Source organism: Corythoichthys intestinalis, chromosome 6 (genome assembly GCF_030265065.1).
Source record: "Corythoichthys intestinalis isolate RoL2023-P3 chromosome 6, ASM3026506v1, whole genome shotgun sequence".
In the NCBI taxonomy this organism is placed as follows: domain Eukaryota; kingdom Metazoa; phylum Chordata; class Actinopteri; order Syngnathiformes; family Syngnathidae; genus Corythoichthys; species Corythoichthys intestinalis.
The window spans coordinates 51,217,487-51,235,680 of NC_080400.1; the positions used below are offsets into that span (position 1 = coordinate 51,217,487).

An 18,194-nucleotide genomic window follows, 5' to 3' on the forward strand; every position below is an offset into this window, starting at 1 on the left:
CAGAGCCTTTGCACAAACATTGGGCATAGCTGCTCCAAAAAATTTTGAATGTTTTGAAAAAAATACTACTAGCGAACTAAACAACAAACATTGAACTGGTCGGCCCAGGGTAACAACAGTAGTTGATGACAGACTTGCTGTGACAGGCGTGAAGAATAACACCAAAAACAACAGTAACTGACATCACTGCCAACCTCCACAGGTTAGTGATGACTGGTAAAAGGTAAACATCTTCTGCTGCCGCCGTCGACAGTCTAGTGTTTTACACCAGTGTGAGGTGACCAATATGCACCTACCTCCTCCCTCATGTGGGATCTATACTTTTGACCAGTATGTATGGTGTATTTAAATAGACTGAGATGATTGGGTTGATTTGAATGAAGTTTTTAAATTTGCTTTCTTTTAGCTTGGCCGGCCATGTGACACAATCGCTGCTGAGAAACTGCCGCTTTGCTTCACTTTGTTTTGCTCTCCTAAACTTAGTTTCCCCATTTGTTGGTTTACTTTGGTGGAGCCAGCGTGATTGTTGGACAAACGTCATCGCAGTGCCTGGATGGGGAAGACCACTTACTCCCATCGTCTGTCCGGCCGGTCGCGATAGTGATCTCTGCAGGCCTCCATTTAGTGCGTAAATTTTTTTTGAAACTCAAAGAATTCGCATAGACAATGCACTTGTCACTTTTTCACCCAAGTAACACCGGGCCATACTGCTCAATAAATCCATCAAGCATACATATAAAAAAATATGGGAAAGCCCACATTTCTAGGTTTCTTACGTGTCGATTTGACAAACCTTGGCCCAAAAAACCCAGCACAAGTAGCATGCCCGGCAACACTGGGCCATACTGCTAGAGGGTGTGTGTACACACACACACACACACACCCATAGTATCAGAGGTTGCGCTAGACTTTTTCGTTGTCTGTCATTTTGACTGACAGGGTCATAAAAATCCGGTCATAATCTATTTTTACCCGTCACTTAAATTTTTTAAATGATGATAATGACATTGTGGTGACCCTTTGTTTGGCATAATTCACCTTCCGTACTTGTGTGTCCATTTGGCCGAGCGCGTTACCGGCTACGACAGTCACGTGACAGAGACACTTAAGGCTCAAACACACCAGCAACGTGAACATCGCGTCAACGATCCCGCCGCGATAATGCACCAGTGACGCTCGGCGTCAATTTCCATAGGACGCGTTTCACGAGCAGCGCGTCTGTGGAGCGGCTCGATCGGTTCACGCGAGGATTGCAAGATTGCGCAAGAATAGCGGGTATTTAAAGGTAATAAAACAACAACACTTTGCCTATCAGACCCCGCGAATTGGCCAGCTTTCTTTTTGAAACAAGAAAAAAGAAGTCATGTGCTAATGCAAAAAGCAATCCCAATGACAAAGATATTAACATTTTTTTTCTTATGAACATTTTTCTAAGCTTTATTGATGTTTTTTCTCAAGTTAAAGCACCACGCAGGAATTAATTGTGTAGCAGGTTTTGTGTATTATTCGTATTAATTGCAGGTGTTTTAGCTCATTTCAGTTTATTTTATTTATATAGTGAGTTACGATTGCATATTATTTTGAAAATCGACCGGATCCACCGTATTTTTACACGAGTGACTTCCGGCCTGCCCGATCCTACCTAGTAGTATTGACGCAGGGGGGGCCGCGTCTCGCGTCAAAAAACAAACTGCTGTTCTTTTCGCGTGCGTCGCGTTTAGCGCTTCTGGGGTAACACGCGGACGCACTGCGACTGGTGTGCATTGGCTGATTGACTTTAACGGCCGCGTTTCGAAGCATAATCGCGGCGAGATCGTTGACGCGACGTTCACGTTGCTGGTTTGTTTGAGCCTTTAAGAGCCACACGCGGTCCCCTCACTATCCACTCGCTCTCGCTATATGATTGGCCGAAGAGTCGAAATGCCTGTTTAAAAATGTTCCCGTTGTTACTTCTTGCATTCGCTTATAAGCGCCCATTTAAAAAGGAAAAGCGATGGATGATACTACACACAGAGCGTATTATTAACAAATGTTAAAGTTGTATAATCATATAGCGAGAATAAGGAACGTCACTGACAAGCGCAGGCCCCCGCGAGTGGATAGTGAGGGAAATTAATATTCTGTCCGAACAAGCTTAACAGAGAATCCACACCGTGCCATCACACATCAAGCAGATGAATATGTAACTTTTTCTCCGCAGTGAGAAAAACAGCTGACTGTGGCCCCAGTATTAGGTAGCCTACCATATGTAGCATATGGAACAATGAAATTAACAGTTCACCTGCTGTGGCCTGAACGTAGTCTCACACTTTCCTCCTGGTGCGCATTGACTTGAATTGCGTGCCCGCTTGTGCAGTCCCTGTTTTTTCACCTCTTTTATCAACACCATCGTCGTTTTGGGGCTTTTTGAAGAAACTTCGGACACTCAGTTGCCTTGACATTTTTCAGAGTAAGGCCAACGACGTCATGCATCAAGAGAGACAATAGCTAATTAATATGCTCACTCGCAACCCTGTGGTCTGGGGTGTGAATTGCAACCGGTCAAAATGACGGATGGACTTCAGTTTTTTCCGTCACAGTTTTTAAAAAATCGGTCAACGACGGAAAATATTCGGTTAACGCGACCCCTGATATATATATATATATATATATATATATACACACACAGTGGTATGAAAAAGTATCTGAACCTTTTGGAATTTCTCACATTTCTGCTTAAAATCACCTTAAAATGTGATCTATCTTCGTCAAAATCACACAGATGTAAAAACTGTCTGCTTTAACTAAAAGCACCCGAACATCAAGGATTGTTGATTTGTATAAAGCTGGAAACGGATACAAAACCATCTCTAAAAGTCTGGATGGTCATCAATCGACAGTCAGAGAAGTTGTCCACAAATGGAGAGAGTTGGACCTGTTGCTTCTCTCCCAAGGAGTGGCCATCCACCAAAGATGACGCCAAGTGTCTGCTAAAGACTTACAGAAAGCACTGGCACAGTCCAATATCTCTGTGCACACATCAACTATATGTAAAACTATGGCCAAGAATGGTGTTCATGGGAGGACTCCACGGAGGAAGCCACTGCTGTCTAAATATAACATTGTTGCTTGTTTAATGTTCTCAAAAAGGCACTTGGACACTCCACAGAAGTTTTGGCAAAACATTTTGTGGATTGATGAAACCAATCTTGAATTTTTGGGACTAGCACACAACGTCATGTGTGGAGAAAAAAATGGAACAGCTCACCAACATCAACACCTCTTCCCCACCATGAAGCATGGTGGAGGAAGCATCATGATTTGGGCCCGTTTCGCTACCTCAGGTCCTGGACAACTTGCAATCATTAATGGAAGAATGAATTCAAAAGTTTATCAGGATGTTTTGCAGGAAAACCTGAGGCCGTCTGTCAGACAGTTGAAGCTAAAAAGAGGATGGATGCTGCAACAAGACAATGATCCAAAACACAGAAGTAAATCAACTTCAGAATGGTTTCAGAAGAACTAAATACACATTCTGGAGTGGCCAAGTCAAAGTCCAGACTTGAACCCCATTGAGATGCTGTGGCATGACCTACAGACAGCAATTCATGGCACACATCCCAGGAATCTGACTGAACTACAGCAGTTTTGTAGAGAAAAATGGGCCAAGGTTGAAGGTTGAAGTTATTGCTGCCAAAGGGGGGGCCACAAAATATTGAATGTGATGGTTCACTTACTTATTTTTCCATCCTTCTGTCATTGTTTGCATACTATCCTCTTTAAAATATGAAAACCTATAAATGTATGGATGGTGTTAGTTAAAGCAGACCCTTTTTTATCTGTTTGATTTTGACAAAGATCAGATAACATTTGATGGTGATTTTATGCAGAAATGTGAGAAACTCCAGGTTCAGATACTTTTTCATACCACTGTATGTATGTATCAGGGGTCGCGTTAACCGAATATTTTCCGTCGTTGACCGGTTTTTTAAAATGGTGACGGAAAAAACTGAAGTCCGTCCGTCATTTTGACAGGTTGCAATTCACACCCCAGACCACAGGGTGGCAAGCGAGCATATTAATTAGCTATTGTCTCTCTTAATGCATGACGTCGTTGGCTATTCTGTCAGAATATTGTAGCGTCACCGGGGTCTGGCGGCAGCACCGTGATTGACACATCAACGCGAGGTTCTTATTGGTGCACCCGGTGTGCCAGCGCGTCATCCAATTGGTGGACTAGATTGCCGCCTGTGTATAGACAAGTTTCCGAGGTACTTCCGGTTTACTTCCTTATGTCTTCCTTCCCCTTCCGTTTCCGCCTGTTTACCATTGAAGTCAGTGGCGGTGGAATCGAAGTTGGAAGGTCTTTATACAAGATCCCGGGAATGTTATTTTGATGTAGGCGGGTGGAGAACCAAGCCAAGGCCTCCATGCTTCGTACCATGTCGATTTCCAAACCATGGGTGCTCGTACTCGTCATACAGGAGGGAGGGAAGAAGATGTACAAAACTGACAGCTCCTGCAGTCATGCCCCCGCTGTTATGGAAGGTAATGTGCTCTAAAAATACGAAACCTAAAATCTGGCGCATGAAACGACTTGTTGCCTTTGCTCTTCATATTACGATGATGATTGTAATTACGAAGTTTAATCATTTTTACAACAACTAGCTTCTGCTACTGCAGCTAGCCGCCTGTTGCTAATCGTGTTTGAATGCACCGCATAAATCCAAGTGTTGCAAGTTTTTATTCGTTTGTTTACAGCTGGGAAACGCTGTTATAAAAGGGAAGACAACTTGGCTTGTACGTTGATGGACATATATCGAACATATATCGTTTGCGTTCCACAATGATGACGACAGCTCGACTCCCGGGAGAGGCCGAGAGAGAGGCAGGAATTGTGACAGACGGTGGTTCGCCGAGATCGCCGTGATCCAACTACGAACTTGTGAATGGTAGCATCTTTAAATATATGCTATTGGAGCTGGAATCACCGAGGATGGGAAAAAAGCACATCTAAATGCCGCCGAGGGCCTCCGTGATGTCGCTATTTGTTCACGAGGCTTCGGAGCTCTGCGGTCTGATATCACATTCTCGTATGCTATTTTTGCAATACTTTTATAAATGTGATTTATTGACCGGTTTTGGAGTGCACCAATCGTTTTAAATAAAACAAGAAATGGAATTATGTCTAAATGTTTTATTGCGATCAATGCCTGCAGTAAAAAAAAGAATGACATACTATTTGTGTTTACATCATATGTACATAACCTTGTAGCATTTCTTTGTAACAAAACAATGCATGTCAGCCCTTCTGCAGTCGGCAAATGTAATATAACTTGTAATTTCACCACATTTTGGTCACTAATGGCCGTAGTATCAATCCATTCCTCACGTTAACACAGGCTGACTGTTGTTAATAATTTTGTCCACGAATGATCAACGAAGTGACACGAACTGCCATCCAATCTCATCTACGTGTCATCTAGGTCGTGCTGAATCAATTTTTGAAGATTCCATGGGTTGCTCTGGCTTGATTTCGTAGTTTTATCGTCGTCAATACACTGCTAATACACTGCTACTCAACCGGATCGGAAGTGCGAAGCCCATATTTCACTCAGGAAACTTGTCTATAGACCCCAATCACATGACGTCACAACTCCGCCCCCCGACTGGAGCAGCCATATTGTCCGTCAGCTTGTCGTGTTTACACATTACCGCTACGTACATGCCTCCTATTACGGCGTGTTTTTCTGCTCGTTAACATTAATAATCAAAATGGCGAAGGCGTGTGTGGCGGTTGGTTGCAGTAACAGAGAAGATAGACGGAGAGACTTGAAGTTCTACCGTATTCTGAGAGACCCGAAGAGGAGAGCGAGATGGACTGCTGTAATTCGACAAGAAATCTGGGCACCAAACGATCACCACAGACTATGTAGTAGTCATTTTATATCTGGTAAGATGCATTTAATATATATTTAGAAGATTTTGGGCTGACAACCACAATTAAGATCATTGTGTGACGTTGGTGATTGGGGTCTATATAGTTGCCCCTTTTTCTTTGGGAGTGGAGTTGTTTTGTTGGTGTTGTTGGCAGTAAGCAGAGTAAAAAGAGGGAGAAAAATACAACTTCCGTGTCTAATTTTTCACCGCCAAGCAAGCGTTACAATATTGATTAAAAATGAATGAAAACTAAATACTATTGAGTATGTCATCATTATCATTTTAAAAATTTAAGTGACTGGTAAAAATAGATTATGACCGGATTTTTATGACCCTATCAGTCAAAATGACAGACAACGAAAATGTCTAGCGCAACCTCTGGTATGTATATATAATGTATACTGGTATATTAGTACAGGCCAAAAGTTTGGACACACCTCATTCAATGCAACACAAATGAAGGGCCCAAACCCATTGAAAAAGCCATAAATTCCACTAATCAACCCAATAAAAGGCATGCCTGTGAAGTCAAAAAACATTTTAGGTGACTCCTTCTTGAAGCTCATCAAGAGAATGGCAAGAGTGTGCAAAAAAGTAATCAGAGCAAACGGTGGCTACTTTACAGATACTATATTATACATGTTTTTAGTTATTTCACCTTTGTTTTGCTAAGTACTTAAATCCACACGTGTTCATTCATAGTTTTATTACCTTCAGTGAGAATTTACAAAGTAAATAGTCATGAAAATAAAGCGCACAAATGAGGTGTGTTCAAACTTTTGGCCTGTACTACATATATATATATATATATTATACTGTATACACACACACACACACACAAACAGATTATATACAGTATACGTTATCAAATCATTGACGTTTCAACAACCAACACAAAATATACCGCGCATATGACCAGGCAAACTCCACTTCCTGTCAAATTGAGCATTTGCACAGCAGGCAGTGAAGTGTCAGCCAAAAGATCACACATACAGACAAAAACACACAGGCGCTCCTTCCTTGCAAATAAACCAAACAAACGGCTAGCTGAGAGAATATGGCGAGAACTCTCATGAACTGACACACCACCAACAGTTATACCAAACTATATCAAAAATGATTAACTTCCGAGGTAAAAATGATCTGTTTCAAAGTACAAATTTAAGTCTAGTTTGAAGTAGTATAATAGTTACATTTAGAGAGTACATACAGTACCTGAAAATGCGGTAAGGTGTGGTAAGATCGAAGGTTCGGCGGTCAGTGACCTTAACATTTCCTACATTCATCTCAATTGAAGTGATTCCCACTCCAATACGGTAGTCCTAGAAAGAGAAAAATAAAAATCAACAGTGTTAAGATAACATAAGTGTCCATACAGAGACATACTTTTTACATATAAAGAGTTGTTCAAGTTAAGTACTTATTGTGTCAATCAGGTTATGTAAAAAGACAAAAATACAACCAAGCACCTCTATGTTTTTGTAGAGAAAGACCTTATCTGAAGCCACAACTGTATAGAGTTTGGAGCGTAATCCTTTGAGCTCCAAATAGCCTTTAAACTCTGGATTCAAAGGTGAGCCAGGCATCAATGCACTGCGCCTCTGGCGCCCCCTTGTGCAGTCCTGTAGCAGCGTCACCCACTCGTTTCTCTCAGCTGGATGCACAAGTGTAATTTAAAAAAGTGCAGGCAGTAAAAGAAGTTGCACTATGCACTTTATTAGTCAAGTACATATTTCAATAATCAGACAAACCATCACTTTCAGCCTTGAAGATAAATGTGCGGTTGCTTGTGATGACCTCAAACTTCAGCTCTCCCACACTTGCCACATTAGTTATTGATGCAGTCGAGATGATCCCTTTAGAATATACTTGCTGTAATAGATTGAAGCCACAGAAATTTTACCAAGATGAACAAAACCGTAACACACAGATTGCAGATTTGTCAAAGTACATCAGTAAAAAATGGTTACCTTATCACTGTCAAAATATCTCAGGTAGTCAACATCAAGCTTTACCCATCGCCTCTGATAATAAAGGGCCCTGTGGAGGAGCACACATAGAGTGAACTAGTTATGTGGTAACGCACTATTTACAATATACAGTGAGGAAATAAGTATTTGAACACTCTGCCATTTTGCAAGTTCTTCCACTAAGAAATCATGGGTGGGTTAGAAATTTTCAAGGTAGGTGCTTGTCCACTGCGAGAGACAATTGAGAAAAAAATCCACAAATCACAGAGTTTTTTAGCAATTTATTTGTATTATACTTCTGCAAATTAGTATTTAAACACCTGTCTATTAGCTAGAATTGTGAGCCTCAAAAACCTGTTAGTCACCTTGAAAAGTCCACCTCCACTCCACTTATTCCCCTAAATAAGAAGAGGGACTTTTTGAGTCTGACTTTTTGACCTGTTTGAGGTGGTTTGCTGCATATAAACACCTGTCCACCCCAGACACCCCAAAGAGCTGTCCAAAGACACCAGAGACAGAATTGTAGACCTGTACAAGGCTTGAAAGAGTTACGGGGCAATTGCCAAGCAGCTTGGTGATATAAGCTCCACCGTTGGATTATGAGAAAATAGAAGCTAAACATGAATATCAATCTTCCTCAGACTGGGGCTCCATGCAAGATCAACCTCATAGAGTCGGTCTCAATGATTCTAAGTATGGTGTGGAATAAGCCAAAAACTACACAGGAGGAGCTTCCAAGGTTAAGGTTGGTAATACACTAAGACGTCATGGTTTAAAACCATGCATGGCATGGAAGGTTCCCCTGCTTAAACCAGCACATGTCCAGGCCTGTTTTAAGTTTGCCAATGACCATTTATTTGGATGATCCAAATGAGTCATGGGAGAAAGTCATGTGGTCATAGGAGATCAAAATGGAACTTTTTGGTCTCAATTCCACTCATAATGTTTGGAGGAAGAAGAATGATGAGTACCGTCCGAAGAATACCATCCCTACTGTAAGGCATGGAGGTGGTAGCATCATGCTTTGAAGGTATTTTTCTGCACATGACTGGAAAACTGCACTGTATTAAGCAGAGGATGAGCTTTTGTGAGATTTTGCAGAATAACCTCCTTCCTTCAGTTGGAGCACTGAAAATGGGAAATGACTGGGTCTACCAACATGACAATGGCCTGAAGAAGACAGCCAGTATAACCAATGAGTGGCTTCGTAAAAAGCATATCAAGGTTCTGGAGTGGCATAGCCAGTCTCCAGACCTAAACCCAATAGAAAATCTTTGGAAGAAGCTCAAACTCTCAGTGTTTCTCAGTGACAGAAACCCGATTGATCTGAAGAGATGATCTTTGCAGTGGTGCAAAATCCCTGCTGCAGTGTATGCAAACCTGGGGGAAAAGTTACACGAAATGTTTGAGCTCTGTAATTGTAAATAAAGGTTACTCTACCAAGTATTGATATTTTCTCAGGTGTTCAAATTAGACATGTGCCGGTTACCGGCTTCACGGTTTACCGTGGTGTGAAAACGTCGCGGTTTCAAAACCACTAAAATTTCCCGTCATACCTTAGTATGGTATTCGCTATTTTTCATGTGCCAAAATGCAGCCGAAGTGGCTTGGTGCGGCAGCGCTCACCCTTCCCGTTTGTTACCGTGAGTGTCAGTGACGCTATTCTGCTAAACAGCCAGCAAACCCAAACACACACCCTCCAAACACAAGGCGTACTTTTCTTCAATTTATTGAGCTCTCAAAACGTGGTGAAATATACAAATGAATACATTTAAAACGTTGTACAATTCGATTTTTCCACGTTTGATTAGGTTCAACAGGATAGCAGTAGCACCATTAAAAAGTTAGCCAAAAACAAAACACACATTTTCCTTTCAAATTCAATATACAAACTAACTAAAACTTACAAAGACGAATGTTAGGCTAGGCTAAGCTGGGAGAGCAGCTTCGTCGAGGTTTTATGTCTCACAGCCGCTGAGTGAGAAACAAGGCACGCTTGAATGAAGGGGGAAAGAAAAAGGATCGCGTCAAAGATCGCTAATTGAGAAAGGAGGTCTCACTCCTCACTTTTTTTTTTTTTTTTTTTTTTTTTTAGATGAACCCTTTCCTCAACAATATTTACATTTTAACTAATTTATAAAACATACATTTTTAACTTAACTTTAATTAACTTATGAATTCTTTGTTCTTTTTAACACAAAGGCATGGCATCATGTAGACCAGAGTTGACACAGTGGCTGAAAATGGCGAAACTTCACTTGAGCTCCCCCCCCTCAAAAAAAAGTCATACAGTATATATTTTTATTTAGAAGTGTTTTTACTTTTTTATAGCAATGATCTTGTTCTTACTCTAATACTGAGCAACTTGAGCTGTGGCTGTGGGTATAGTCTAGGTTCTATTTATTTTAATTTTATATAAAAATTGTTATTTTTTGTTAATTTATCTATTTTCACATTATATTCATGTTCCAATTTGCAAATATGTTTTGAAAAAAAATCCTGTTCAATTGAAAAAAAAAATTTTTTTCTTCTTTTTTTTTTTTTTAAAAACCCATACATCTCAAAATTTTGGAGCTATAATTGCAATACCGTGATACCGTGAAACCGCGGTATTTTGCTCACGGTTATCGTACCGTCAAAATCTCATACCGGCACATGCCTAGTTCAAATACTTATTTGCTGTAGTATAATACAAATAAATTGTTTAAAAAAAAATAAAAAAATAAAAAAAAAAAAAAAGGCCATCATTTCAAAGTGGGGGAAATTGCAAAATCGCAAGGTGCTCAAATACTTATTTTCCTCACTGTATTCCGAGAAAAAATGTCCTCCAAACTAAATAGTTTGCCTTCCACGTGAAAAAAAAATGGGTCCCCAAGGACATGAAAGTCTGTATATTAGAAAAGAAAATGTCTTTCCTATAGGGTGAAAAGGTAAAACGAGGGAGCCATGACAATAGACGAATTAACAATTTTTACTTGGGACAGCCAAAGTTATCAAACACAAAAAAGAGCAGTAATACTAAGCTCAAATATGAACTTTTTGTACAACGTAAAAAGGAGTATTATTCCTCAACTAGGCGTAAACAACACTGTAAAAAACTAAAGCTATTTTGGGGGAGGGGGGTTGCGAACTATTGCGATAATACATTGCGACAAGATAACTAGAATATCTCTGTTTGAAATAGGCCTGAACGATAGAAAAAAATAACATCGTGATATACACTCACTGGTCACTTTATTAGGTACACCTGTCCAACTGCTCGTTAACACTTAATTTCCAATCAGCCAATCACATGGCGGAAACTCAGTGCATTTAGACATGTAGACATGGTTTAAGACAATCTCCTCCAGTTCAAACAGAGCATCAGTATGGGGAGGAAAGGTGATTTGAGTGACTTTGAACGTGGCATGGTTGTTGGTGCCAGAAAGGCTGGTCTGAGTATTTCAGAAACTGCTGATCTACTGGGATTTTCACGCACAATCATCTCTCGGGTTTACAGAGAATGGTCCGAAAAAGAAAAAATAGCCAGTGAGCGGCAGTTCTGTGGGCGGAAATGCCTTGTTGATGCCAGAGGTCAGAGGAGAATGGCCAGACTGGTTCGAGCTGATAGAAGGGCAACAGTGACTCAAATAACCACCCGTTACAACCGAGGTAGGCAGAGGAGCATCTCTGAACGTACAGTACGTTGAACTTTGAGGCAGATGGGCTACAGCAGCAGAAGACCACGCCGGGTACCACTCCTTTCAGCTAAGAACAGGAAACTGAGGCTACAATTCGCACAAGCTCATCGAAATTTGACAATAGAAGATTGGAAAAATGTTGCCTGGATTTCTGCTGCGACATTCGGATGGTAGGATCAGAATTTGGCGTCAACAACATGAAAGAATGGATCCATCCTGCCTTGTATCAACGGTTCAGGCTGGTGGTGGTGGTGTGATGGTGTGGTGAATATTTTCTTGGCACTCTTTGGGTCCCTTGGTACCAATTGAGCATCATTGGAACGCCACAGCCTACCTGAGTATTGTTGCTGACCATGTCCATCCCTTTATGACCACAAAGTACCCAACTTCTGATGGCTACTTTCAGCAGGATAATGTGCCATGTCATAAAGCTGGAATCATCTCAGACTGGTTTCTTGAACATGACATTGAGTTCACTGTACTCAAATGGCCTCCATAGTCACCAGATCTCAATCCAATAGAGCAGGGGTGGGCAAACTATTCCACAAAGGGCCGCAGTGGGTGCGGGTTTTTGTTGCAACCCGTTAAAGAGCATACGACAGGAGAAAAAAAAGTCTTAAATGGCATTATTATGTGAATTAGAATCATATTTTGAGACGATTCGACTATATACAACAATTTAGCAAAGGGCAGATGACGAGAAATTAGTCTTTTAATCTGCCGGTTAGCCACGCCTACCATTATAGGGCTTTAGCGTCCCCAACAGGTGGATGACGTCAGCAGTAGACTGGGCTCATCGGTTTTACTATTCAGCCCATTGAGGGGGATTTATTCAGAAAGAGGAAAACGCGACGAGGAGAGCCGCAAAATGTCATTGTTTCAGTCTCTCTACTCCAATATTTTTACAGGATATTCTTTTTATCCAAGTATTTTTCCCCAATAGCTATATAAATGGCTTGAGAAGGACCAGTCAGCCCGTCGAGGGGGAACTATTCACAACGAGGAAAACGCGACGAAGAGAGCTGCAAAATGTCAATGTTTCTGTCTCTTTACTTCAATATTTTTACAGGACATTCTTTTTATCATCAGTCGTCCTTTATTTAAAGAAAGTTTGTAGTGTTTACTTTGTAATCGCTGTATTCGTATTTGACATAATACAAACAAGATGTTTACTCACTTCCTCGTAAGTCCGATGGTCCCACAGTAAATATCCACGGTGAATGGGAACCTTGTGAAACTCCAAAAAGGCGGATACGCATCCCTCATACAGAATGATTTTTCTGCAGCCGTTTGGCTGGCGTGATGCGAAAAATAAACATATTAATCCGCAAAATCAGCTGAATCCTTCGTCCTCATACACAACAGTACGCTGTATAGTGAAGAGGACGTCTTCTAACCGACCGAAGCCGGAAGTCACTCATTTTCAGGGCGCGGGATTCAAAAAACTAAATAAATATAGCGATCGCTTCCACACACATCCAAGCGGTCCATATCATTCAGGAGCATAAAATACCACATGTATTATGAAATAAACATGGTTTTTCGTGTCACATGCACTTTAAGAGGACACCTTTTCACCAATCTGCTGTTTTACAAGTGCAATCAGCCAATTGCAGTCATGTGCTTCTCATTTCTGCTGAAACCTCATTGGTTAAACTATCTGTGCTGGGTCAGTTGGAACAAAGACCAGGACCCACTGCAGCCCTCGAGGACCGGTTTGCCCACCCCTGCAATAGAGCATCTTTGAGATGTGGTGGAACGGGAGATTCGCATCGTGGATGTGCAGCCGACAAATCTGCACCAACTGTGTGATGCAATCATGTCAATATGGGCCAAACTCTCTGAGGAATGCGTCCAGCACCTTGTTGAATCTATGCCACGAAGAATTGAGGCAGTTCTGACGGCAAAAGGGGGTCCAACCTGTTACTAGCATGGTGTACCTAATAAAGTGGCCGGTGAGTGTATATTGCCAACATTCAACACTTTTTGCATTGGTTGCACTGGTGCGCCTAACTCTTTTCTTTAGGTGCTCCAGCACAAAATGTAGGCGTGCACACATTTTTCATTCCATCGCCTTTAACCCTAATTTTTTAATCACTCTCCATAACATTTATATAATTAATTCATCTTCTGAACTGTTTATCCTCACGAGGGTCATGGGGGTGCTGGAGCCTATCACATCTAACTCCAAGCTGACAGCGGGGTACACCCTGAAATGGTTGCCAGCCAGTCACACATATAGACACACAACTATTCATGCACACACTCACACCTATGAACAATCTGGACCGTTCAATTTTTTAACAGTTGCATTTTGGGAACACTATTGTCTTTCAAACATTTTCACTATCTCCCATTGTCAACTACAAGACAGGAGAATTGCTAAGTGAATTATTATTTGACAAAACATGCCATTTTGGATATAGAAAACCACGGGACTCAGACAGGGGGGCTTCACTCAAATTGTTTACAGGTAGCATTTTGTCTGTTTAAATCTGCAGAGTACCATTAAAACATTTCTCATTATGTCATTCCTTGTTCCCAGAGTCTGGTTCTTGCACTGTGGACTAAATAATCAAAGAATAATTAAACAACAGCATAGACAAAATATTCAGAACAAATTCTGATTGGGGGTGGACGGGTGCTAGTGACCCCTGACCTCACAAATGCTCTTCCAGCTAACAAGCTCTTGGAGACACAGCCATTTGAATACTGTAGTAATATTTTGTATGTAAAGTACATCTCTTACCCCTGCGGTGGATTCTTGTCAAGCCAGCCCATCTTGATGACAGCTGCGAGCTGGGAGCTGTCTTCTTTCGGAGGTGACTCCATTCTGCTTGTGTTAGGCAGAAAGATGCTGCATTGTAGGCTGTTAAAGCCTGGTTCTTCCCAGACACCAGGACTATGGATGAAAATTAAAAAAAGCATTGACAAAACAACACTATTCGCAACAGGAAGGAGAGCTAGCATGAGAGAAAACATATAAATCTTATTTGGTAAAGAGAAGAATATACTGTACTAGTACAAGTTTTTCCGGTCCGTGTCAGAAATTAATGCCAACGATACATTTTACTTCCGCTTAACTCGCAGTGTACTAAGATAATTACATACAGTCCACAGATGTTTAACCAGTTAAGCAAAGTAAATGAAAGCTCTTGCATTCCCAAAAACAACCACACATCAGAGGGCAAACACTCTGAATTAGTGACACCAGTCATTTTAAGTCTGTCCCTTGTTTTTTTGTTAATGCCACGTCTGACTCACTCATCATCATCCAATAGTTCGTCATCACTGCATAAAGAAGCGTATCGTCTCTTTGCTGAAAGAGGTACTTGCAGGGACATTTCCTAGACGAAGAGATTGTTGTCATTAATCTTGTAAATGAATGCAGTTAGTACAACTGTTTACAACCAAGTACCCTCTCATCTTTCACTGCATGAACCCTGGCATAACATGCGTCTGATTCTTCAGAGTCATCAGAATCATTATCCGGTGGCAACAATGCTGAAACAGGTCAGATAGAGTATGAGGAGATATGAAATATGAACATTCATAGTCATCTGCTTACTTGTCTGAGTCGGAAGGTGGGAGACTCCTTTACCAAGCAGAGCTGCTTGAGGAGCAGGTTCGTTCGACTGCTTAACCTCTTGATTAGAGGAAGTCATGGTACGAAGTGGTGCACTTGGAATTTGGTCTTGAAGGAATTCATCAGTCTTGCTGGAAGGGGCACTGGGGGACAAAAGAGAACAGGAGTGGTCAACAGAGGTGTGGGGAGCAAGAGAGGAGTCCTCCAAGTCCATAGTGTCAGGAGGTCGCAAAAAAATCCCCCATAGGCGGCTGATTCTATCCATCTTCTGTTAGGGGGTGATCCTTTAAACAAAATGTTCAGTCTTTTCTTATTCCATTGGAAAGAAAAAAAAAGGCTTTGTTAACAGGTACTGCAAAAACAAAAGCCTTCTAAGCGATGCCCACAGTTTTGATAGTTGCTCCCGAGTCTGTGTACACCATGGTTGACAAATTTTAAATCCCCCTACACAACCAGTCTCTACAATCTTCCTGTCACATATTCTCTCCACCTCTCATTTTGACAACACGTCTGAACATGCGTCCTCTTGTGAGATACTACGATCTACGGATGAACAGCATACCACGGGATCCAACGCATATTAAATGCCTAAAATGCTGGGGGAAAACATGTGGGATGATTAGTTTGACATGAGTCATATATATTACACATCCATGTCTTTATGAAGTTCCTCCCAAGAGGAAGTATAGCACGAGTGTTTTTTTTTTCTTAAGCATTTACAGTCGGTGGTTCAAGAGTGAAATTAACCGTTACGGCCCTCTACACCTTCAGAGAAAGACTAAATAAACCAAATTTAATAATTTATGTAATCAGTAGGAGGCGGGTTGTTGGTTTTTGTTGCTGACAAACTCCTTCACGGTTAAATCCACTAGTTGGCGATAATGTAACAAGCTGGTTTGCCAAGAGAAATTATAACAGTAGAAAAAGAAAGTGGAGGTGGGCGATGTGTGGAGCGGGTTATAATTGGGGTAGCGGGAAAACTTGAACACTTGCGAACAATGGCGAAAAGGACAGGCTAGGTTCAGACCACGGGTCTTCATGCACAAATCCAATTTTTCCGTGTTTTTAAATCCAATCTGGGCCACATTTTCCCAAATGTGACGGCGGTGTGTACTACTAATACTTTGAATGGTCTCAATGGCTTACCGCAAGCAACACGTCACTTCCGCTCATTAATATTCATGACATTAGATACTGTTGCTAAGTAGGGACAAGCCACCGTTTGTCCCTGATAGGAAATGAATGGAAATTGTGTACGAAGGAGATGTTTACAGAGCTAAACCTACCAATTCTCTCCAAAAATGATGTGCCTGGTGCCAAATTCACTGGCAAAGATGTGGAAGAACATAAAAATGTTCAGTTAAAGAGATGGCTTGAGTGTCGAAGGCTGAAAAAGACGAAAAAAAAACGAGCCGACCTAAGCATAGCTTTAGCTTTTTTATCGACGCGACTGACAATGACATTCTCCTGTTTCAACAAGCTATCCTTTACCATCAACCCTGTCTTTCTTATATATCCTCTGGTTGTCCTACGTCTCTTACAGTTCTTGGGGGTAATTTAGTTAGCTTTGTGTAGCGATCGCACATGCTACTCAGTGACAGCCAACGAACACTTTTAATTTTTTCATTGATAACACATCTTAATTCTATAATTTATTTACACTTCCCCCTTACTGAAGTTGTTTATATTATATAAATATATATATATATATTTTTTAATTATTAAATTTATTAGGATCATGGACACTTCCACTTATATACTATATTCCACAATATATACATACACTGTAAATGCTAACATTCAAATTAATTAAATTTGATAAGTGAACTAAACTCAGTTTTCATCAACCTGTTGTGAACACTACTTTTAAATAAGTAAGTAGTAATTTGGGGTTGGAGAACTTGCTTAACTTGATATATCCCAGTTAAGTCAAATGAGAAAAAATAATTTATTGTACCCAGTGTCCTTTGCGCGTTCTATCAGACATGCGCAGATCTGCCCTGCCTACTACGGCCCGCGGGCCGGAAACGGCCCGCCTCCACATTTGGTCCGGCCTCCTGAACCCCCCCCCCAAATAGTGTTATCTATTTCCTGGCTTTTTTTCTGTGAAGAACCCAAACAGGGTTATTTGGTTATTATCTCTTTAATTAAGAGTGTTATTATTATTCATTATTATATGATATTATATCATATTATATTATGTTATTATTTTTATTTTATTTTGTTGCGTGAAGAATCCAGAAAGGGTAATTTAATTGTGGCTTTCTGAAAAACAATACATTTTTACATTTAGGCACTGCTGCAATCGTCACACTGTTTCTGTTACAAACTGACCCGGCCCCTCATCAGAGAAGGGAAAGTCATGTGGCCCTCACAGGAAAAAGTTTGGGGACCCCTGCTTTAGAGTGTTTGTCATCTGCACTTCCATTTGCTTTTCTTCATGTGCAGTGCTCCCCCTCCATGTTTGATCAAACTGCACTGATAATTTGAAATTGTTTTAAAATGCATTAATCGCAAAAACGGAGGACTAGATCACATTTCAGAGTGCAGAGATCACAGTCGATGCTATAACAACCTGGTGTGTTGAAGGTTGGTCATTTATGTGCCTATATTTTGAAATTGTTGCCTTAATTTTGTGTTCTTTTTCACCGTCCCCCAATCAGGCTGAAGCAAATGGTCAGAAGTCCACACATACCTCAGTCTCTGCAATTACAGGTATGTCTCATACACTGATCAATGAATTATTTAATATTTGTATTTGTTGGGTTGGGATAACAAACATGCATTAATGTTTTTACAGATGGATTAAGAAATTAATTTTACATCTCAATTTGAATGTTAAAAAAATAATCAATTACATTAATTTAAAAATAACTCATTATTACACAGTTTGTGAATATTAAACTAATTCATTGCAGATTTTAATTTGTGATTAAAAATAATTGGACATTTTAATTTGTAACTGTTAAGAAAAAATGTAACTTTTTTTTTCTAACAAGTTCTCAATGCTGAAATTATTATGTCTTTTCAGGTCAACCA

The 18,194-nt window shown here is 40.6% G+C and overlaps 1 protein-coding gene across 5 annotated transcripts in view; it reads right to left on the reverse strand.

Annotated features, from left to right (window-relative positions):
- Positions 1-18,194, reverse strand: part of LOC130917012 (arf-GAP with Rho-GAP domain, ANK repeat and PH domain-containing protein 1-like) — a 131,228-nt gene that overhangs the window by 68,945 nt on the left and 44,089 nt on the right. For all 5 annotated transcript variants that reach the window (XM_057838050.1, XM_057838047.1, XM_057838048.1 and 2 more), the window contains 8 exons: positions 15,138-15,298; positions 14,988-15,073; positions 14,834-14,916; positions 14,319-14,471; positions 7,890-7,959; positions 7,671-7,791; positions 7,389-7,573; positions 7,135-7,241 (listed from right to left, as the gene is read on the reverse strand). In XM_057838050.1, the coding sequence (XP_057694033.1) occupies positions 7,135-7,241; positions 7,389-7,573; positions 7,671-7,791; positions 7,890-7,959; positions 14,319-14,471; positions 14,834-14,916; positions 14,988-15,073; positions 15,138-15,298 (966 nt within the window). The remainder of the gene's footprint in view (positions 1-7,134; positions 7,242-7,388; positions 7,574-7,670; positions 7,792-7,889; positions 7,960-14,318; positions 14,472-14,833; positions 14,917-14,987; positions 15,074-15,137; positions 15,299-18,194) is intronic.